Genomic DNA, 22950 nt, shown 5'->3' on the forward strand with positions numbered 1-22950 from the left:
TAGTGACGGATAAATGTATAACAAGAGAGAGGAAAGATGTCACATGACCAGAACACACACACACACACACACACACACACACACACACCACACACACACACACACACACACACACACACACACACACACACACACACACACACACACACACAAACATACACACACACTTACTATTTTTTATTTTATTTTATTTTTTTCTCTCATAGGGAAAGCAGGCCGGTCCCCACAATGTCAAAATGTTCAGGTTTTACTATCCTTGTGGGGACCAATGTAGAACAAGTACACACACAGAGAACTATCTAAAGAGCCACATTGTACAGACCTCTACAGCTAGTTATAGATATAAATCATTTTTTTTATACAAAAAAAAAACATTTTACAGTTTTTATAGTCAAGAACGTTCCAAAAGGAGGCTTTGGGAAATTTGATCAGGTTTAGCTTATTTCTGGGTACAAATTTATCACACACACAACCCTGCAAAAGTTTGGGGCCTGTATGTTTCTTCTGCTCACCAAGGCTGCATTTTACAGTAAAACTGTAAAATATTACAATTTGAAACATTTTTTTTTTTTAAGCGTCATTTATTTCTCTGATGGTAAAGCTGAAACTTTCTAACATATTCAAGTGTCACAAAATCCTTCAGATTGGTGTTAAATTATTTATATGAATGTTTATTATTTATTCAAGTGTCACAAAATCCTTCAGATTGGTGTTAAATTATTTATATTAATTGTTTGTGTAAACGTTGTGTAAATAGTTTCAATGATCAGCATTTATTTTAAATCTTTTGTAATGTTGTTTTTAGATCAATTGAATAATTTTTTATTATTTTAAACCAAAAAAAAAAAAATAATTGTTTAAATGACTGTCATTGTTGATATATACTGCTGAACAAAATATTTTTGAAAAACTGTATTGTCAGCAAACATATGAAGATTAATGCATGCATCTATATACATTTAATATTGAAAGCAGTTTATGCATACAATGTTCAATATTAAATGCATTAATTTTAAACAAAATCTTTTAAGATTTAAAAGATAAAACAAAAATTAATACTGTACACAGTTAAATTTTAAAAGCTTGCATGTACCCGCATAAGATTTGTTTTAACTTTATCAGTGCTATAACCAAAAACAGGGAACAGTAAATTGCAGGAAAGAAATTTGAAAGGAAATATTACATTTCTGTACATTTATTCATTCATGTATAAACAGATCCTACAAGAATCCAGCAAATACATTCAATCAATACATTTCAGTTTTTAAAAAACTGAAACAATTTTAAACTTGTAACAAAAATATAAGAAATTTTCTGTCCAAAGCTGTTACATTAAATAAAATGTCAGCCAAAGTTTTTTAGCCTTCAGTCAGTTTTAGTGCCCTTGTCATTTGTCACACGGTCCTCGACACAACCGTATCACAACGATGCTAAACGTCATAATACACAACAGCAAAGACTTAAAGAATTAAGTTATCACTGAACCCATTGTGTGTGGATGATGTTACACAGGAAATCACAACATCATTTCTTAATATATGACAACTACTCTAGGCAGTTTTCTAACTTGCTATGTGATGGAACGAAAAACCCAACACATAAAAACACTGCTTTTGTTCATACTCAAGCCATGAATAATTACACCACAGTATATCCAAAAACACCAAGGCACGCACACTCTCACACATACTAACTTAAAGAAACCCTTTCAAGGAAAAATTAAAAGGCAAAGCAAGGAAGAGGCTATCAAAAGACAACAGCGCCAACAAAAATGCTGCTTCGCACTCAAACAACAACTTCTGAGGATGAACATTTACTTAGATGAGTCTGTGATAGGGAAAAGCAATTACTACTGCAGTGACCCAACAGCAAGACAGCACAAGGGAATAAGACAAAGGGTAGACCAGCTACGGGTTCACTATGTGTACAGCTGAGGTGGATGTAGGGAGTTCTCTCAGAATCCAGAGGGTGTCAGAACGTTCATGTCCCTGTGTTTGAGTTTGTGAGGTTGGCTCATCGGTCTCTTCCCCGTCATGGCTGGGATCTCCATCTTGGGGGGAGCTTTGAAGTTGGTGGGGTCCTCGGCCAAGCGGGTGGCCTGGGCTTTCATCACTTCCATAGGGGTGGGTTTTTGAGCTCCTTTATAGGATTGCAGGGCAAAGCCCCCTGTGAACAAACAGGAATGACATTGACTGTGTTGACACTGATGAGAGGGGGAAGGCCAATGAACTTCTAACCTCAGCAATGCATGTGTAAAAAGCTCTCTGCGGACGTTTTAGGGGATTTTACAGCAGTTCTTTGATAATCGATATATTACGACAATCCGATATCTGTTGATATCTATGAAAACAAAATGCCTGTGAAAAGGTTAAATCCCTCTTCTAAGTACAAATTGCTGAAAATGGAAAATTCTGTCATTTATTCACTCTCAAGTTGTTTTAAACCTGAATGCAAGCTTTCTTCTTCTGTTGAACATAAGTTCTTTTGAAGAATGTGGGTAACCAAACAGTTAAGGGTCCCTATAAGGGTTGGGTTTTGACACAAATTCGATTTGATTATCCTTCACATGCTTGTGATTTGATTTGAATTGATTCCGATTCAATATAGATTTTGAATATATATCAATATTTCTCAAGAAAAAAAAAAAAAAACCAACTATTGCTGTAAAACACACCTGAGAGTCAATCATATGGAAGGTGAAATTTGCTGATTTGTATACAAACACTGTAAATATACTACGTTTTTGTAATATTAAATTTATAATACTAACTTTAAATTACATAATTATATTTCTACTTGTATTCATTTTTTGGAACAAAAACATTTAAATGGTGGCTGTCGATCAGTTCGCGCTGCCGCTTCTAGCCAATGCGCTACAGCGATCTGTCACTCCACATTAAACAACCAAAACGTCATCGAATATTTAAATGTTGTAATAAAATGGACAGAATTTGAAATCTGACACTTTTTTTTCATATAAAAAGTAACAAATCACAAAGCCTATTGCAATTTATTGGATGGGAGGCACACTACAATGTTCCATTCACTTTCTGACAGGCTACACTAATTGATTCTTGGGATTTTATGAATCGATATTGTTTCATAAAAATGAGAATCAATTAAAATCGAGAAAATCAATATTTTTTACCCAGCCCCTAACTTCCATAGTTTTTTTTTTTTCCTTAGAAATGAAAGTTAATGGGGACCAGCAACTGTTTGGTTACCCAAAATATCTTCTTTGAGAGTCAGCAAAAAGAAAGAAATTAATACAGGTTAGGGACAACATGACAGTGAGTAAATAATGAAAAATTTGAATTTTTGGGTGAACTATTCCATTAATGAAAAGCAAAGCAGCATGTTTACTACAATTAGTCTGTCACTTTAAGAGCTGCACGCATCTCATATACTGTGCACAGGCACGTTTCCTTTTTTTCTCTCAACTGTTTTACTTTCACTTTAGACATTACCGACTGTGTTTATATGTAAACCTTGTGTGTTTTGACACTATTAGTACGATTAGAAGCGAAAGATAACTTAGTCCAGAAACCAGGCACTGTTTGACAGCCTTTTTAGTGTGCCCTCTTTTTCTTAGGCTAGTTAACTTATGTTGTCGTTGTTTCCCTCATTCATGTGTTGAGCGCCACCTCAAGGACCCATGAAGTAGCGACCCTGGGAGCAGGAAACTCTATTTAGAGCGCCTTATTTTATGAATCAAAATATCGATATTTGGCACCAGCGTATCGATTCTCGTATTGCACAGAGAAGGACAACGATATGATATGAGTGTTACATTAACTGTTGGAAAGGTTTATTTAACACACCTGGGGGTCATTAGGTTAATTTTCAAATTTAAAGAGAATATGAAGAAAGGATTGTTTATGTATAAAGTGCACCGTTTGGTTTACCTGTTATGGCTGGATCTGTACCTGGATCAGTTGTAGACTTGCTGACTTGAGGACGTGGTCCAAAAGCACCCCAGCGCTCTACAGCTCCATCACCTGAAGCCATATCTATACTGGAGCTGGAACTGGTGCTCATCTCAGAGCCTGTGAGAGAAGCAGTGGAGCCCTGACTGCTGAACCATCCCCTGCCAAACACACACAAAATTACCATCTCATTTTTCAGTACAAAAAACGACTAATGCAAAACAAAGGATGTGAAGCTGTTGACTCATTCAGCACCTGCGTCTTTGCTTTGGTGAGGACTGAGGGGTCACGGCAGGTGTCGAATGACCAGATGATGGCTGTTTCTCTTCTATGGCTTCTGCGCTTTGCATTTGAAGCTTCTACAACATCCAAAACATATCATATATGCTTTAAAAAAAAAATTTGTTTTGAGGCTATCAGATCACAATCTATGCTTTGACATTTGAGCCTGTTGAACTAAGGATCTCTGCCTACATGCATCGACTCTGCCAGACAATGGTAGCGGGTCTCCTCTGCATTCAAGCCTTTGTGAGGAGTGTAGCCTGTATCAGTCAGTCCTGCCTGCTTCTCAAACTTGTGCATGCTCTCCTGAGTCTGCTCTGCAATGCAACATAATAGATCCCATTAAGGCCACTGTTTTACACCAGTTAACACTGTGAAATCTGATGCATGAGGCAGTGATATCATAACGTTCTTACTGATGATGAGAGAGTTCATGACAGAAGAGGCTTTGCCTTTCACCACAGGGACCGGAGGTTTAGTGAATTCAAAGGTAGCAGTTTGTTTTACCCCTCCTTCTGGCTCATCCTCCTAAACACATATAGGACATCAGCCTTATCATTAGCCTGCAACAGCAGTTCTTAAACTGTGGTATAGAGGGCCCCTAGGTGGATAAAACTGTTTAAAAATGAGAATGTTTATAAATCAATGTAAATAAATCTACATTTCTTTATGCAAATACATATTTTCATACTTTATTATAATTATCTGATTACAATTTTAATTTATTTGTTTACAATTTTTGTTTTTTTGTTATTTCTTTCTTTTTTTGTATGTTCCCTTTAAGGGGCACTTAAGTGACAAGTTAAAAGGAGGAAAAATGAACAATATGGTTAGTTTTTTTACACTAGGATTAAAATTAAAACAAACAAACAACAAAATAAACATGACATGATAAAATATATAAATGCTATTTTAATTTCCAGTGTTAATTTTTACAGGTTTTTTTTTTTATTAAAATATAAGTCTAATACTTCTTCAAAAGCAAAAGCGAAAAACTGTAAAAATGTATATAAAATTAAAAACACACACCTACTGTGAAAAGAAACACTAACCTACAACATCAAAACAGTGACTTTGTATCACGGTTGGGCAGTATATCGAGTTTGTACGTCAATATCAATATATTTTTATAAGCGATATGGTATGAGGAAATACTGCCTCGATATACAGTAGTTTGATATGACTGCATGTAAATAATAGCAGAGGACATAAGAGTGAGCTGATATAGTAAATAATCCAATTTTTCCTAAACATGAGACATGCTTTATATTAAGGGCTTTAAAATAACTTGTAAGATATAGTTAACACATATGGTTTAAAGCGGCTCAATCCAGTCAGATGCTCTGACAGACTTATGTGCTGTGCTGACAGAGATGCTACTTGCGATGTTTAATGAGTTTGAGATGTGCTGTTTTCCTTAGTTCATAACTTAAATTTCAGATGTAAATTCTCTATTTGTATATGTTAGAAAGTCATGGAAATATTTCCAATTTGCTGTCAAGAGTGCACAAGCCTAGTGCATGCAATTCTCCACTAAACTTCACAGACTTCAGTGAAGGAGTGCCGCCGCAGACAGAGACGGAGTGCAATAGTATAGGAGCACAATAATTCTGACTAAAATATGCATTTCACAAAAATATTGTAGTTGGACAGTAAATGTGCCATGTGTAGAATTTTAAACCCAAAAGTAGACTAAGAGTATTTTATGATAGCAGTAAAGTGTAAAGTGACTATTGTAATGGGGCAATCAAAATATAATGCAATTAATCTGTGCTTTTGTTTTTATTTTATTTTTTCATTTTTAGTTTAGTGAATTTACCTTCTGCTGTAAAATTGATACTGATAACAAGCATGCTCCAACCAAACTGGTTTACTGTGACATTCAGTTTGTATGTTCCTGTGGGCAAATTGGTCACAGAATAAGCAATGCACACACACCTCAGCAAGTCGGGCAAACTTCCTCTCAGGTATAACAGGTCGCCTCCACAGGTTGCTAATATTAATGTCGGTTGGAGGTGGAGACATAGGGCGCTCAAGATTATCGTCATAGCTGAGAGCTCGACGTGTCATCCCGACAGGGATGGACATCCCTCCGAGGAGTCCCTCTGATGCACCTGGACCTGCTTCCAGGGCTGAGGCAAAAGAGCAAAGTACTCCGTCAGCAACATCTGAACAAACAGCTACTTCAAAGAGCCACAATTTAATGCATTTAGAGAGGAACTGTTGTCATATTGTGATGTCATATCCTGTCTCTTAAAGTTGACAAGCTTTCAAAAATGTCATTTTATGCACTGCACTATAAAATAAACAGGCCTCTCTCCTTTACCTGGAAGGTCTCCAGGTCTGGACACCATGGCTACTGAATGAAGCGTTACTGTTGGACCAAAAAGAGAAGACAGCCTGGATAAACCAAATCAGATGGGACCGGATCAAATCTACAGAAGGAACAAGTAACATATTAACAAAGCAATATTTGAGTTTAAGGCCAAAGAACCATCCACCAGCCTCAGATTAATCATTAGACACTGAGAGACAGTTCTGCAATCCTGTGGTATGACGTCCAACTGACCCTCTGCATCATTGTGCAAAGGACCACACCGCATCATCACCAACGATAGAAAGGCTGAAAAAAATGGCTGAAATTCAATGATCCCTGATATTTTTGGAAGAACATATTTACACCTAGGGCTGGGAGATAAATCCACATCAATATTTATCAGAAGAAATAAATGCACAATATCGATAATAAACAATCCAATATTCCTTATCTAGCCTAGTAATTCTAAACAATCAGTTGCATGATGCTTAAATGTCTGCATAACATGAATGTTCTGTGTTCTTCTGGGTCAATGAGCGCTACAGTTTCATCTACTGCACATACTCAAGCACATGTGATGGCATATGATGAAATCTGTATGAGGATCAAAGAATAGTAAATATTTAAAATTACGATAAATTAGTTTTTGGATGCTGCAATGTGATCCTTGCATAGTCTTTTAATGTCATATAATGATTCTTGTTCTAAATATACCTGACAAGATCTTTTTATATACAAATTATTGTTACACTGAATGGCATTTTGTTCTGGTAAAATCATGGTAAAAATGTAAGATAGTCATTATTTTTTGCTGAGCAAAAAAAAAATATAAATGATTAATTTCTAAATAAATAAACAGGACACATTCTAATGTACAAGGGGGGAAAAAAAATAATTAAACAGTTATTGTTTTTATCCTCAAAAAACGCTTTTCATCTTTGACCTATGAGCAAAAAAAAGGACATTGCAGGTTTAATAGGTAGATTATTCACTTATAAACAAATTAGGTTATGCTTGCATTCATTTCCGAGGTCTAACAAACATGTGGTATGCATTTCCTTGCCCATTAATGGTATGAACCAAATATCATAATAAATAGATACTGAATGATAAGAAAAAAAAAAGTGATATTTTTGTCCATTTTGCCCTACCCTATTCACAACATTTCTAAAACATATTGTATGTTCACTCTTTATATGTCCAACATGACAACCCATTTAAGACCCCATTTACATCTTTAGTATGTAACGTTAGTTGACAAATATGATTGCCTTTGCATAAATCTGTCTGCTAAATTAATAAATGTAGATAATGTGGCGACACTTTAAAGTAACAGTGCAAGTATATCGGAGACGTTATGCTCTTTAAGCAATCTTTTAAAAAAAAAAAAAAAAAAAAAAAAAAAAACCTTTAATAAACATTAATTCCAAGCTGGATGTATCTTATCTGCACATATGACACAAGCGTGTTTTATTAAATAAAACGTGACCATCACTTACCAGTGAAGGGTGGTCAAAGCACCACTGCTAAAGCACAGGCTGATCTTGCTGACAAGCTGAGGTTTGCTCAGACAGCATTGTGGGACACCAGGAAGAGTATGTGGTGTGGGACGCCAATAAAAGACGACGAGAGCTGGAGAAAAACAAAACAGTCATTAAAACATAAGGAAGTTTTGACCGACTGCAAGACAAACCAGTTGACTGAAAAGATACCACATGCCATACAAACTACAAATGCATCTGAACAGGGTCTGCAATAACACTAAAGTGTCATTTAAGGAAAAACACAAGAGTGAGCAGTAGTGTCGTGAGAATCAGTGCATGCTGGGAATATGATTACACCAGTGATGTTATGTAATGCTGCTCGCTTTCCCCGTTACTGATCTGCTGCGCTACGTCAAAAGCTAACGCACTAGCTTTAAACACAACAGCTCGCTTTTGTTATCAAACATTATTTCACTTAGATTTTTAAGTAGAAAATGAACAATGAATCTTTTACTGAATACCACCACATAATTTAACAAATACGACGATAATTTTTTAATTTTATGAAATGAGCGGACAAGCTGTGTTCAATCCAGTTTTGGCGACCTGAAACCGGTTTGAGGGAGGGAATCGCTCGCGAGCTGTAGAGCGTGCAAATCAATTGTTTTTACCTGCTGCAGTGTTCCCGCGCCTCCTCTACAGCAGCTAACAGTCCAACAGAGGTACTTAGGGCACTTGCAACCGACTGGATAAATTACAAATCGCAGATGTTTGAGAAGAGTTAACCGTTGTATTTGCCATAACTTCCCCTTTATTAAGGTCTCTGACAATAACCATCAGACGACACTGATAGTGGCTGCAGTCCCCGCCCAGTCTCGCGATACTTCGGTTTTCAGCCACTGCAGTACTTCAACTAGGCACACGGGGCAGTAAAAGACCAATAAAGGCCTCACAGCTGTGCGAGATAGTTCACCCAAACATTTATTAGTTATAATTTACTCATCTTTATAAACAGTCATAAAATCCCTTCATCACTGAAGAAAACCGCAAGTCCTTGAAAATATGTGTATTATATTCCAATTGCATTAATATCTATAGTTTTCACTTCACAGACAGTCTCTTGCTATAAGCATTATTTTGTTTTTTCTCTTTCCGTGTCAACTCTCCTCACCCCCCTCTGTTTTTCTGTGGCAGGACAGGGATGACCACCTGGAATTAGCTGTTTGTTATAATGTTTATTTTAATTAGCAATACACAAACCACAACCAAATTTCAGTAATGGCACCAAACTCCACACAACTGGCATGTTATTGCAGTTTATTTGGGTGTTTTCCACTGCATGGTTCTGCACGGTACGGCTCAGGATGGTTCACTTTTGGAGGGGTTTCCACTGGGTACAGTACCTGGTACCTGGTACTTTTTTTAGTACCACCTCGGTTGAGGCTTCAGCAAGGGTCATACAGTTTTATTTATTGAATTGTTGAATATCTTTTAAATATTTAATGCTTTGTAAACTAGGGAACTGTTTTATGTTTTTATACCATAACTATGTTATTGCATAAAATGTGCTCTACATTATTTTGTATATGTGTTATGTTTTTATTTCATGTGGTGTAACTAATGTTTATGGGTGGGTGTGATATGAGCCATTCAAGCTCATGTGATTAGAGAGAATAGGCCTAACCACGCCCTCTCCCTTGTGTTAATCAGCTGTGTTTACATTTGTAGTTTTTAATCACTGTTAACAGCCATAAACCTTATTACACCGTATGAGATAAAAAATTCATAACACATATACAAAATAACAACATACAGTACATTTCTTAAAATTATGGAATAACATTGCAATGGTCAAACACTTCATTAATTTACGAAGCACATGAAATATTCCAAATATATACTATGATGTAATAAAGTAACTTAACTGAAAATGTATATGATCTCTTTATGAATGTGGAATATACAAATATTATTTCAAATTACTATCCAAACCGAAGCTTCTTATCACTGTAAAAAAAAAAAATTAATTTGAAATTACAGTATAGGACATTATGCTAAACCATAATATTCATTAGCTTTTTCCCATGGATCAATAAAATTGATTTTAAATCGATTCTGAAAGTCATCAGGTTAACAGCCTTTATCAGAAGAATCATTGTAATTTTTAATATACTTGAAGGAACGGGGGATAAAACACACAGAATTCATACATAAAACACAGACATTTTATTCATTTAAAAAAATTGTGTGTGTGTGTGGTGGGGGGGGGTTGTACGGGTATGGGTTCTCATATAGTGTAATATACATTTTCTCTGAAATCATTACATACGTTATAATAATTTAAAGAAATTTCATATGCATAATACAAAATTTACAAATTCACATGCAGCCATACTAATTAATCTTTTAACAGTAAGACGATCTTAAAATACTGAAACACCAAATCAAAGCAGAGAAAACAGGATTTTCTGCGTGTGTACAAACAGTCTTACATGATAACAGTGCAGGTGTACTTTAGCCTTTTGCCATAGTTCTGAATATCAAGATGATGTAGGTCAGATTTTTTTTTATTTTTATTGTATGGTCGTTTGTTGAACAACAGTGATTCCTAACCAGGACATTCAATCATTTATCCTCAAAACAGGACTATCCAGTTCACTCTATTTTTTAAATTGCAAAACAAGGGCCAGAAAACAAACACGATGACTAATTTTGTCTTTGTTGTCAGAAGGCGGTAGTGAATTATAAAAGCTTGTTTCCTTAGTCATTCTGTTGCAAAATACCAATCTATTAATGTGAACAAAGAAGCAATTGTTTGAGACATTATATAGAAATAACAGTTGGACTTAATCCGACTGTGCAACCGACTGGATAAATTACAACCGTTGTATTTGCCTATTTCTCTCCTAACCATAGCCTGAGCTCTCTTAAAAATAATGTAATCAGTAAACTTATTTCGTCCCCGCCCAGTCTCGCGATACTTTCAGTTTTCAGCCACTGCAGTACTTCAACTAGGCACACGGGGCAGTAAAAGACCAATAAAGGCCCACCAGCAGCTGTGCGAGATAGTTCACCCAAACATTTATTAGTTATAATTTACTCATCTTTATAAACAGTCATAAAATCCCTTCATCACTGAAGAAAACCGCAAGTCCTTGAAAATATGTGTATTATATTCCAATTGCATTAATATCTATAGTTTTCACTTCACAGACAGTCTCTTGCTATAAGCATTAAATTGTTTCTGCTCTTTCCGTGTCAACTCTCCTCACCCCCCTCTGTTTTTCTGTGGCAGGACAGGGATGACCACCTGGAATTAGCTGTTATAAAAATGTTTATTTTAATTAGCAATACACAAACACAACCAAATTTCAGTAATGGCACCAAACTCCACACAACTGGCATGTTATTGCAGTTTATTTGGGTGTTTTCCACTGCATGGTTCTGCACGGTACGGCTCAGGATGGTTCACTTTTGGAGGGGTTTCCACTGGGTACAGTACCTGGTACCTGGTACTTTTTTTAGTACCACCTCGGTTGAGGCTTCAGCAAGGGTCATACAGTTTTATTTATTGAATTGTTGAATATCTTTTAAATATTTAATGCTTTGTAAACTAGGGAAACTGTTTTATGTTTTTATACCATAACTATGTTATTGCATAAAATGTGCTCTACATTATTTTGTATATGTGTTATGTTTTTATTTCATGTGGTGTAACTAATGTTTATGGGTGGTGTGATATGAGCCATTCAAGCTCATGTGATTAGAGAGAATAGGCCTAACCACGCCCTCTCCCTTGTGTTAATCAGCTGTGTTTACATTTGTAGTTTTTAATCACTGTTAACAGCCATAAACCTTATTACACCGTATGAGATAAAAAATTCATAACACATATACAAAATAACAACATACAGTACATTTCTTAAAATTATGGAATAACATTGCAATGGTCAAACACTTCATTAATTTACGAAGCACATGAAATATTCCAAATATATACTATGATGTAATAAAGTAACTTAACTGAAAATGTATATGATCTCTTTATGAATGTGGAATATACAAATATTATTTCAAATTACTATCCAAACCGAAGCTTCTTATCACTGTAAAAAAAAAAAATTAATTTGAAATTACAGTATAGGACATTATGCTAAACCATAATATTCATTAGCTTTTTCCCATGGATCAATAAAATTGATTTAAATCGATTCTGAAAGTCATCAGGTTAACAGCCTTTATCAGAAGAATCATTGTAATTTTTAATATACTTGAAGGAACGGGGGATAAAACACACAGAATTCATACATAAAACACAGACATTTTATTAATTTAAAAGTTGTACGGGTAAGGTTGCTGAAAATTTTCAAACAGATTTCAGTTTTCTCATATAGTGTAATATACATTTTCTCTGAAATCATTACATACGTTATAATAATTTAAAGAAATTTCATATGCATAATACAAAATTTACAAATTCACATGCAGCCATACTAATTAATCTTTTAACAGTAAGATGATCTTAAAATACTAAAACACCAAATCAAAGCAGAGAAAACAGGATTTTTCTGCGTGTGTACAAACAGTCTTACATGATAACAGTGCAGGTGTACTTTGGCCTTTTGCCATAGTTCTGAATATCAAGATGATGTAGGTCAGATTTTTTTTTATTTTTATTGTATGGTCGTTTGTTGAACAACAGTGATTCCTAACCAGGACATTCAATCATTTATCCTCCAACAGGACTATCCAGTTCACTCTATTTTTTAAATTGCAAAACAAGGGCCAGAAAACAAACACGATGACTAATTTTGTCTTTGTTGTCAGAAGGCGGTAGTGAATTATAAAAGCTTGTTTCCTTAGTCATTCTGTTGCAAAATACCAATCTATTAATGTGAACAAAGAAGCAATTGTTTGAGACATTATATAGAAATAACAGTTGGACATAATATCTCTGAACATATTTGTGGTGGAAATGCATCCTAATCCTAGTCAGATTGTTTGCTGAACCCGTTTCCCAAAAATCTTGGAAATGTCATAAGATGTTTGACAATATTTCAAGGAAGCATGGCATATTCATTCTGCATCACTGGCTGCCTAATATGCAAATTTGATAAAACCTGGGTCTTCCCAGCCAAATATAGCTGTGGACACATGCAGTGAGATTCTTATTTATGAATATTATGCATTGCTGTATCCTTTAAACTACACTGATTTTTGTATATTAAACTGCAATTTAAATGTTGCTTTTTATTTTTAAACCTCACCAAACAATGTTAAAGGCATCCAACAATCAATGCATTTATTGATCACGACTGGACATTACTAGACTGACTCATTCATCATTGACATTCATTGTAACTCTACACTATGGTGTGGTATCGACACGGCACCATCGATAGGGTCACAAGTTTAAAAATACATCAAAAATGTATATGCATATAAACCTGAAGTGCAAAGTCATAATTTCACAATAATCCATGTTACTCTACGTGATATTCACCCTCACTGGAAAGAGATTTTTGCAGCCGTAGATTACTTCTCAGCAATGGCGGGCAGCATGCATGCGCGAATGCGGGCTTCCTTCCATGCGCTGCGGCACTCTGAGATCCAGTGGGACACTATAGTCTGTTTGTCCATGCAACGACTGCTCTTTCCCCTCCAACCAGCAGGGGTGCCGTCAAGCTTGTTGGGAATGCCACTGCGTGCAGCCAGGCTGCCTTCATCCAGCTTCTTCCTGCTGAGTGGTGACCGCTGCAGGACCATCACCGCAGGGACCGTTTCAGGCAGACAAAGCTCTGGGCAGCTGCTTTTCCGCTGGACATCAGGCGCCGAGGAACAGCATGGGAAGGTGTCACTGCGTGGCCGGCGCGGGGGAATGCTGCCCCGTCTGCTGGAGAGCGCTAGTGCACCTCTGTGGCTATAGAGATACTCCAGTGGATCTGCCGGGCCTGGGATGTCACCTCTGCATCCGTTGTCCTCCTCTGGGGCAGCCTGGGCCTGCAGTGGTTCTGACGGAGCAGATCTGGTGGTATCTTTCTCTTTATGGGCTTGTTCATCTGTCTCATCACTGCTTGTGGAGGTGTGGGGCTGCGGAGGCTGCAGATGCTGACGCAGGCGTTGCAGTCGTAGGCAGGGCTTTGGAGAATCCAAAGGGCCGATGGAGAGGATGTCACAGTCGGGCTCATGCAGAGGAAAGGTGGGCCGGGCCAGATGGCAGATAGAAAGGAAGTAGTCCTGTGTGGTGGTGTGCTGGCTGTTGGTCTGGTTCAGGTCCTGCACCAGCTCCTCATAGCCCTCCCTGATGGTGGGAAGGCCGCGTTTAGCCTGTAATCTGGACCTGGGACGCATGACTGTAAAAGGGGAAATAGTGTGCCATTAAAAAGATATATAAATGATGGGAAAAGAAAAATCATACCTAAGGTTTCTTGATAATTCAAAACTATAGTGCCATTTTGGAGAATATCCGCTGAACGCAAGCAGCATACAGTCTTCTGTGTCAACCGCGACACAACGATACGTTTTCTGCATGTACAGTATTTACACTTTGATTTGAAAGAAAACAGTACATCTGTGCAGCGCGGCTGACACAGAAGAGCATAAATTGCTTGCGTTCAGCAGATATTCTCTAAAATGGCGCTACGGTGATGCAGAGACACACAGAGCAGAAGAATTGTTTATAAAGTCATTATTTTTGTTTTCTTCGCGTACAAAAAGTATTCTCGTCACTTCATAACATTTCGGTTGAACCACTGATGGCAGATGGACTATTCTGACGATGTCTTTACTTTTATTTTCTATTTTACTTGGCAGTTAATGGGACAGCCACAAGCCTCCCAGTTTTCATCCAAAATATCTTTTTGTTGTCTTCTGAAGACGAACAAAGCTTTTACGGGTTTGGAACGACATGGGGGATTAATGACTAAATTTTCATTTTGGGGGGGAGTATCCTTTTAACTAATGTAGTTAAGTAATATTAGCAAATGAAACCTTATTGCAAAGTGTTACTGATTCTTAAATATCTCAGTTGTTTAAGCAATAAAAATAAACGTAGAGTAAAATGGACAGTTGTTTTAAAAGTGTCTTGAAATATGACCTCAAGTTAAGTCTCTTGATTATCAGACCTTTCTCCCTAGAAACAGAGAGAATTTGTCCTTTTCATCTCAGCCCTTTAAAAATCTACAATTAACTTGTTCAAAACATTAAAATTTGTTACATTAAGTTATTCTTTCCTCAAATCAGTTGCAGACCAGTCATAGGCAGCATACTCATACAGCAGCAATGTTCAGAACGGAGCTCTGCCTCCACATATTGTGTCGTGACCACTTCTCATCTCTCTGAAAACTGTTGCATTGAAATCACAAATAAACTGCCACAAATGCACTACCGTTACCATTAGAGTACTGCTGACAAAAAGAACAGATGCAATTTGTGAGAGTATCTTTTTAAAATATACCACATCTTTAAATTTTTTTTAAATAAATATCATATAACATCATATAATATTATTAATCATTATAATTTACTTTAAATTAATATTTATATATGTGATATGCTTAAAATTGGAATCACACATGATATGTTAACTTAAATATATAAAAAACTTTATAAGATCAAATTGTCTGGTCTTTAGTATTAACATTATTATTATATATCCTCTTACTGTTTCTATTTCTCTTCAGGCATTTTAGACAATTTAAATCGATTTATGAAACATAACTGAATCTTCATTAATTCTCCTGATCTAGAAAAGCGCAACCTCCGAACAAAACAGTTTTCTCCAGGGAACCGTAACACATATATTTGCAATTCGCAACCAGCATACAAAATTATTTGATAACACTTTCCCATTAGTTAACACTAGTTAATGCATTAACTAACAATGAGCAATACATTTGTTACAGTATTTGTCTTTTTACACATTAGTTAACAAAAATACAACTCCTAATTGTTCATGTTAACTTGGGTCCAATGAATTATATTTAAAAATACAAATTGTTAATTTTAAGAATGCACTAGTAAATGTTGAAATTAACATTATCTTAAATTAATAAATGCTTCAAAACGGGTTTTCATTGTTAGCCCATGTTAACTAATGTACTTAACTAATGTTAACAAATTGTAATGTTAACCTAATTATACTGTAAAGTGTTACCAATCCTTCTTACAGACGCCAGAATACATATACTTTCACTCACAGACCTCTAATCCATCTTTTGTTGGCTTTGACATTAATGACCCACATTATTGCTCTATTCATAATTAAACAGCATACATTTTTTGAAGTTGTTATTACCTGCCTGATCATTCCTTATTGATGCTCTGTACAGTAAATGCCAAAAATCAATGTATATAATGGGAGGGATTGGTTACAGGAATACATGCAAGCCCAGTCTCCATGGCAACGCCTCTTCCCATCAAATCCCAGGCTGTGCTCAGATTTCATAGCAATTGGAAAGCACATACACAGACACACACATAAACACCCACACCCACACCCACCATGAAACAGCTCCTCCCTACGCCCCCACCACCCCATGCCCAAATCATCTGAACACCCCTCTTTATTGTGGCAGACCAATGTAAACAACCCAGCACCGATTCCCACCCTTCCCTGTATTCAACTGATTCTTGCTGCCTAAACCTGTTTGGACTTTCCCAGCCCTTGAATGCTCGTATGCCAATCTATGAAGGGAAAAAAACACAATATACTTCAAGATCAAAGCAGGTCTGTCTTACACAACCCATTACGATGGACATCTGGCGGTGATGGCCATTTCTGAGAACAACTGATAAAATTCAAAGAACCTCTGGCCTTAATCCTCTTGAATCAGAGTCTAAAACAGATTCATAATCTATTCTGAAAATATAATTGGAACTGTGTTATATGTGAAGACCTGACATATGATGTTATCATCGCTCTGGTTTCTATTGAGGCCAGCGGTTTGTGTCGTGTCCCACCTGAGCAGGGTCTCTTCGTCTGCCTGGCTTTGCTGTTGCTCTCTTCTTCCTCCACTCTTCTTGTCTTGTCTCCTTTTCCTTGCTGCTGCCTCCGCTCACTGCCTCAGCTCAGAGCCTCCAACTGCTACTACACACAAAAAAATTATGATTTTCTCCCCGTCTCCTTCCCTCTCTCTTTCTCTCTTGCCTGTTTGCTTGCTCGCCCTCTCCCGTGTGCTTCACTCTCTCTCCTCCCTTGGTCAGTGCTAAAAATAGCACCTTCATTCCCGTCCCTATGGCTGTAAAGAATCATTTGCAAAATGGATTTTACTGATGTGGTAGGGAGAAAGAAAGAGGAAAGGGGAAGAAGTTGGTATGACAAGGAAGAAGAGATGAGAGAAAAACATCCCCCAGATCTGTTATCATTTTCTGTGATTGATAGATAAAAAAAAAACAAACAAAAAAAAAACCAGAGTGAGATTGACACCCTGATTAGGAGTCCCAAAGTAAGAGTCCCTTGGTTTACTGAATGGTGTTCTTATCTTGAGTGAAGCGAGTTGTTTGTACAGCTATATATAGCTCCATCTGCAGGTATATTGAGCCCTCAAAGACCTTTTATCATGGTCACGTTGCTATCATACGGTGGAAAGGGCAGTAAACTTGTGAGTGTCAAAATAACAAACAAAACAGCAGTACAGGGTCGATCCTCCACATATGGTGCTTCAAATGTTTACAAGTGCATAGACTGGAAAAAAAAAATATTCCATAGTAGTCTTTCTCAAGCCAAACTGACTGTATTTTCCTAGTAGATTTATCTGCCTGTGAACCTACTGGATACACAGATTGAAATGTGACAAATTTAATGTGCCAAGTGAGTCCTTTACCTGTTATTGTAGATTGTTGTTCTGTATATTCCACGTTCGTTGGGTGAACTGTTGCTGTTATCGGATGATGCTGTCATAAGAGGCAGACTGTCCCGTTTAAACCACAAACATTATGTTCACTCTTAGAAATGTTTGTCTGAGAACGAAGGGTGTGAGAAAAAGAGAGAGGGAATGAAAGGGAGGGACATGTCAAGAGGGAGGAGGTTGTTTCGAAGGTGGAGCACTTTGGAAATCAGCACATTTTACAGACCAGCCCTGTTAAATACAATATAATCCATTCCATTTATCTGATTTCTGGTCAGAGGTCATATGAGAAGATTTTCAGTCTCCTTGAATAAATTCACTGCACTCATGGCAGTGTTATTTTAGTATCATTGTGATACTATTAATATTTGTAAAAATATTTTTATATTTTCAGTTTTCATTTCATATTCAGTTAAAGTTTTAATAATTTTGATGTGTGGTTTTGTAATTTGTATTATTTATTTATTTGTTAACTATAATAACCCTGACTCAAGGATGGACTGGGCCAGGTGCACGATACCTAATTTAAACAAAATTTTAATTTATTATGCAGGACAGATCTCTATGAACGTATGCAATGTCCTTTTAAAGGGATACTCAAAAATGAAAATTCTGTTCTCACCCTCATACCATCCTAGATGTATATGACTTTCTTTCTTCAGATGAACACAAACAAAGACTTTTAGAAAAATTATCCATCTTTGAGTCCATATATGCAAGTGTACAAGACCCCCAAAGTTGATGCTTCAAAAACCAAACAACTACACATGAAAGTAATCTATACATCCCCAGTTGATGAATCCTCTAAAGGAAAATTATGTAAAAATACTATTATTTAAAAAAGTTTTAACTAAAGCCATCACCTCAGGCCAAATACTAATATTTTCAAAAATCTTTGTGTTCATCTGAAGAAAGAAATTCATATACATCTGGAACGGTGTGAAAGTGAGTAAATGATGAGTGAATTTTCATTTTCAGGTGGATTATCTCTTTAACCACCTAAACTTTCAATTAATATCATTAATAAAAAGCAGTGTTCAAATGGATTGCTTTCATAGAAACAGAAAATCAAAACTTTATTGAAAATCAATGCCACTGGAAATCAGTGCCTCAAATAATTCAGCCACCAACAGACAAAGTTTTAGAGGAAGGTGAGCGAAAACTAGATGAAATGTCACATGAGCGGAGGCAGTGCTTTAATTGGCTGATCAATGCAATAAATCACACCTGTTATGTTAGCAACGGCTCACAAATACGTTCTAATTGGTCAAACTGTTTCATTAGAGTTAAAAATTCTGAAATCACTACACTCTATCATGTCCGCATCAAAATGAACTTGAAATAATGATCTGTGAGTGACTAGGGTCATTTTTTAACGAACACTCAGCTCAGTTAAATTAAAACTGCACCTTTGTGTCTGTGACCGTTTGTAAGGTTTTATGTGAGTGAGTATATCCAGAAGCTGAAATTAAAATAAAAGGCAAAAAGAGGAAGATGAGAGAAAGGGAATTAGAAAAAGATCAACTCCATTAACAAGAATAAAGAGTCTTCTTGCTAGGTAGGGTCAAATGAAAGAAGGACAAAATGAATGATGAGGGAAAACAGAAGAAATATGGAGCTTTAGCCACCTTATTTTCCCCGTTAGAGTGGGCGTGGCCATTTGTAAATTTTATGTTTCTGGCTTTCAGTCTCATCCGCTGCCAGCTTTTTTTAGCTGTATAAAACAGCTCATTTTGCTGTTTGATATTGCGAACTGGTGTTTTTACCTTATTGCTTTAATGTATAATCTTAATTATGAACACACTGGTTTGTAGTGCATAAAATTTTACCATTTACTGCATGTTGTTATTCTTCTCGTTATTTCCCTACAGCGGCTAATGAACCGGAAGTCTCACATATTCACAGAAAATGGCATACTTCTGCATTGAAATATAAGGTGGATGATAAAGACTGTAATAGCACAGGCAGTGAATGCTGAAAGAAAGAAAACCATGGCAACATTTGTACGAATCATGCTAGGAATGAACTGTGTTGCCCTCAATGAACTGCAGTCACACCGAGCTGATCCATTTTCATACTCATAGCCACTCTCAGCAATGAAGAGACTCACACGTTCCTTTCATTTCCAGAACAGAACTGAATAACGTATGATGATTGCTCCCATTTTCTCCAAGAGGCCAATCTATTAATCCATTTCATTTTCACTTTAAAATACTTTCTGCTTAATATGCAGAGACAGCTGTAAATATAATATTTTTGTAGGTTATACAATGCATCACCATAGCGATATTAAAACATTACAACCTGTTTTAACAGCCAGATGAATCAACATTGGATCAACCAAGGTGAGTTTAGGGGCGGGACTAACTGTTTATTTGATTAATAGTAAACATGGGAAGAAGAAAACCTGTTTGAAACCGTCTGCTATTTCTTTTGGTGTTGCTAGAGGCTCAGAAATGTCCTCTTTGCATTTATTTTTGCTTTCTGAGCCAATTGGAGAACAGATTCACATTGTTCACCTCCAATAAAATTTATTTTACAAATTATATTACAGTTTTTTCCTAAAAGAAAGTGTTTAAATGAATAATGTGTTATCTAATGTTTTTAATGATCTGTTTGCTCATCATAACATACCTATACCATATCAAATACAAGCCCTTGTTACTTGAAATGTATATATTTATTTTAATAACTAAAACCGATTATGAACAATCTCTTAAAACAAACTTTGTAATAACCCATGTGTGATGAATAATAATATGCATTAGTTGTATGTTACACTTAGCTTACCAATAGTTTTTAAATTACTGTTTTATAAGCCTGAATTTTGCATTTTATTTAAAGAAAAAATGTGTCTGTATGATGTTTATGTTTGTTCATAAATGCATGTCTGAAAAAAAAAACAGTTTTGGCATAGCTTTATTTATTTTAACTTATAACTCTAGTGACATAAAAGTACTTCTTCAGATATTATCAAATAAATAATAAAACAATCTTACAGTATATATAAATAAACACCTAGCGATGTGAAAGTAGTTCTCCAGATATCATAAAATAAATAATACATTAATCCTATTAATTATTTTTTCACCTAAGTACTACTAAATATTTAATCTATGAGCAGGTTTGTTTGTTTGTTTGTTTGTTTTTGACGATATTTTAGAATAAAATCTGAATAATCGGCTGTGTGCTTAGATGTTTTAATAAACACAACTTAGTAGGGAATTTTGTTGTAGTGTGTTTTGTTGTGGTGTGGTTTATGTGTGGTTTTTGAGTTATTTTGCACGTGTTCTCTGTTTATCACGTGCAGGATAGCGACCCACTGAGTTCCTCTGAGAAGATGACCTTTTATCATTCACCCTTAGCACTAACAGCGTGTTTGTTACTAAAGATTTTTGCTCTTAGGCAAAATGATACTTTTATCATCCTTCTGTTCGTGACTGCTGGATCATGTCCATTACTTTTGTATGTGAAGCGTGCGGCATGTGATCTGGCATCAAAGGCTTTGATGGAGCTACATATGGCAAGCCGAAAATAGCTTAGCCTCCTTTGATATTTGCTAGTTATTTTTGAAAAACATTTTTTTTTAAACTGTTGAATGAATAATTAGCTATCTCTCAAATACTTACCCACTTAGCTGACTATCTAGACTAGAGCATTTTAGGGCTTTGGTGTTTGTTCACTAGTTTTGAGACATTGTATTATTATTATTATTATTATTATTATTTATTATTATTATTATTATTATTATTATTATTTTATTTTTTTTATGTACAGGTGTCACTTTCACTGGTTGTCTTAACAACAACTGCCAAGGTTAAACTTCTCTGTAACTTTTAGTCATAGTTTCAGTTATGTTTAGTGTATTTTTGTGGTACTATTCTAACTTAGAGATCATAGATCTATAGATTTTAATCTAAAGAACCTATAGAACTAAATCAAAAGTTTAGGATAAATATTCTTTAGAAATCTATGCAGCCAATAGCCAGAACAAGTTAGTTCCCTATCTGTCAGGGTGTTTTCACACTTGAGTCCTCTTTAAAAGAACTGGACCCAGACCCCTTTAAGTGGATCAAGAGGTGGAGCAAGTGAAAAAGAACCCAGTTTTCTTTATGTTCACACTGTCCCTGTTCCTGAAAGAGGACTCTGATTCTTTTTTGGTCCACTTAAGCAGTAATGGAGTCTCAGACCTCTTTGTGTTGAGACTGTTGCTTTTTGGATCTAGTCCATTTCAGTGTTTGATGGCTGACCCTATAGGGCTGGGCGATATAGGTAAAAATTTCATCACAATATAATCTCATTCAATATCGATAATTATTTAAATTTTTATAGCCTTTTTTTAAACAGCAGTAGAAAAAATATTAAAAATTTAACCACTTATTTATTTTAAATTTACGCAACTTATTGAGTCAACAACTAATTTTAGTTTAAACATTCAAACACAAAATAAAATCGAAACACATATCTCCTTTCTTATATTTTATATGCAGATTAAATGTGTTAAGAAAACTTTTTGGCCACAGGAGGGTGCAATGAGCAAAATAATGCACCTCCTTAAGCTGTTCATTAAATGCAATGAATTAAGGACTGTCTATAAAAAAATGCATTAATGCATAATACATTAACAACTAATATTTATTATTTATTATATGATTTCATAAATTGCACAAACAATTATGAATAAAACAGCATCATATATTTATAACATGCATAGCTCAATACAAATAGCCATAGCGCCGATCACACGATTGCATTTAAAAAAGAATTTAAAAAAATTCAGTCATAACTTATGATTTATGTGTGCATCAGTGTACATCAGTGCATTTGCGCATAGGACAAAATGTTGAGCACAATTGTTTCAATGCACTGGAAATTTTTATTATTCTTCTTAATTGATCTTCTTCTTCTTCTTCTTCTTCTTCTTCTTCTTCTTCTTCTTCTTCTTCTTCTTCTAATGATCTTTGCACATTTTTCTGATTTATTGTAGCCATAAAGAGTCGCTATCCTTCTGTGAAGTGTCAAAGTTATGCCAGTGTTAATTTGTCATTATGTTTTGTAAATATCTTTTTTATTTCTAAGCTTGTAATACAATT

The 22950-nt window shown here is 35.7% G+C and overlaps 2 protein-coding genes across 8 annotated transcripts; both read right to left on the reverse strand.

Annotated features, from left to right (window-relative positions):
- Positions 1–1158: 1158 nt before the first annotated feature.
- On the reverse strand, positions 1159–8879 carry LOC109073779 (putative monooxygenase p33MONOX). 2 transcript variants are annotated; one of them, XM_042748479.1, is made up of 9 exons: positions 8681–8879; positions 8025–8157; positions 6535–6643; positions 6147–6340; positions 4625–4736; positions 4401–4525; positions 4182–4285; positions 3927–4087; positions 1159–2166 (listed from the first exon to the last, which is right to left on the reverse strand). In XM_042748479.1, the coding sequence occupies exons 3-9, from the start codon at positions 6560–6562 to the stop codon at positions 1955–1957; spliced, it is 936 nt and encodes a 311-aa protein (XP_042604413.1). In that variant the 5' UTR covers positions 6563–6643; positions 8025–8157; positions 8681–8879; the 3' UTR covers positions 1159–1954. The 2 variants fall into 2 exon arrangements, with proteins under 2 accessions (XP_042604413.1, XP_042604412.1); XM_042748478.1 differs by having other exon boundaries at positions 1164–2166; positions 3906–4087; positions 8681–8878.
- Positions 8880–12310: 3431 nt separating this feature from the next.
- Positions 12311–17999, reverse strand: LOC109110873. 6 transcript variants are annotated; one of them, XM_042748483.1, is made up of 4 exons: positions 17834–17999; positions 16971–17094; positions 16654–16694; positions 12311–14362 (listed from the first exon to the last, which is right to left on the reverse strand). In XM_042748483.1, the coding sequence occupies exon 4, from the start codon at positions 14358–14360 to the stop codon at positions 13545–13547; it is 816 nt and encodes a 271-aa protein (XP_042604417.1). In that variant the 5' UTR covers positions 14361–14362; positions 16654–16694; positions 16971–17094; positions 17834–17999; the 3' UTR covers positions 12311–13544. The 6 variants fall into 6 exon arrangements, with proteins under 6 accessions (XP_042604417.1, XP_042604416.1, XP_042604414.1 ...); XM_042748482.1 differs by having other exon boundaries at positions 16971–17097; XM_042748480.1 differs by lacking the exon at positions 16654–16694 and having other exon boundaries at positions 17834–17997.
- Between the last annotated feature and the right edge of the window lie 4951 nt (positions 18000–22950).

The sequence above is a fragment of the Cyprinus carpio genome, chromosome B21 (genome assembly GCF_018340385.1).
Source record: "Cyprinus carpio isolate SPL01 chromosome B21, ASM1834038v1, whole genome shotgun sequence".
In the NCBI taxonomy this organism is placed as follows: domain Eukaryota; kingdom Metazoa; phylum Chordata; class Actinopteri; order Cypriniformes; family Cyprinidae; genus Cyprinus; species Cyprinus carpio.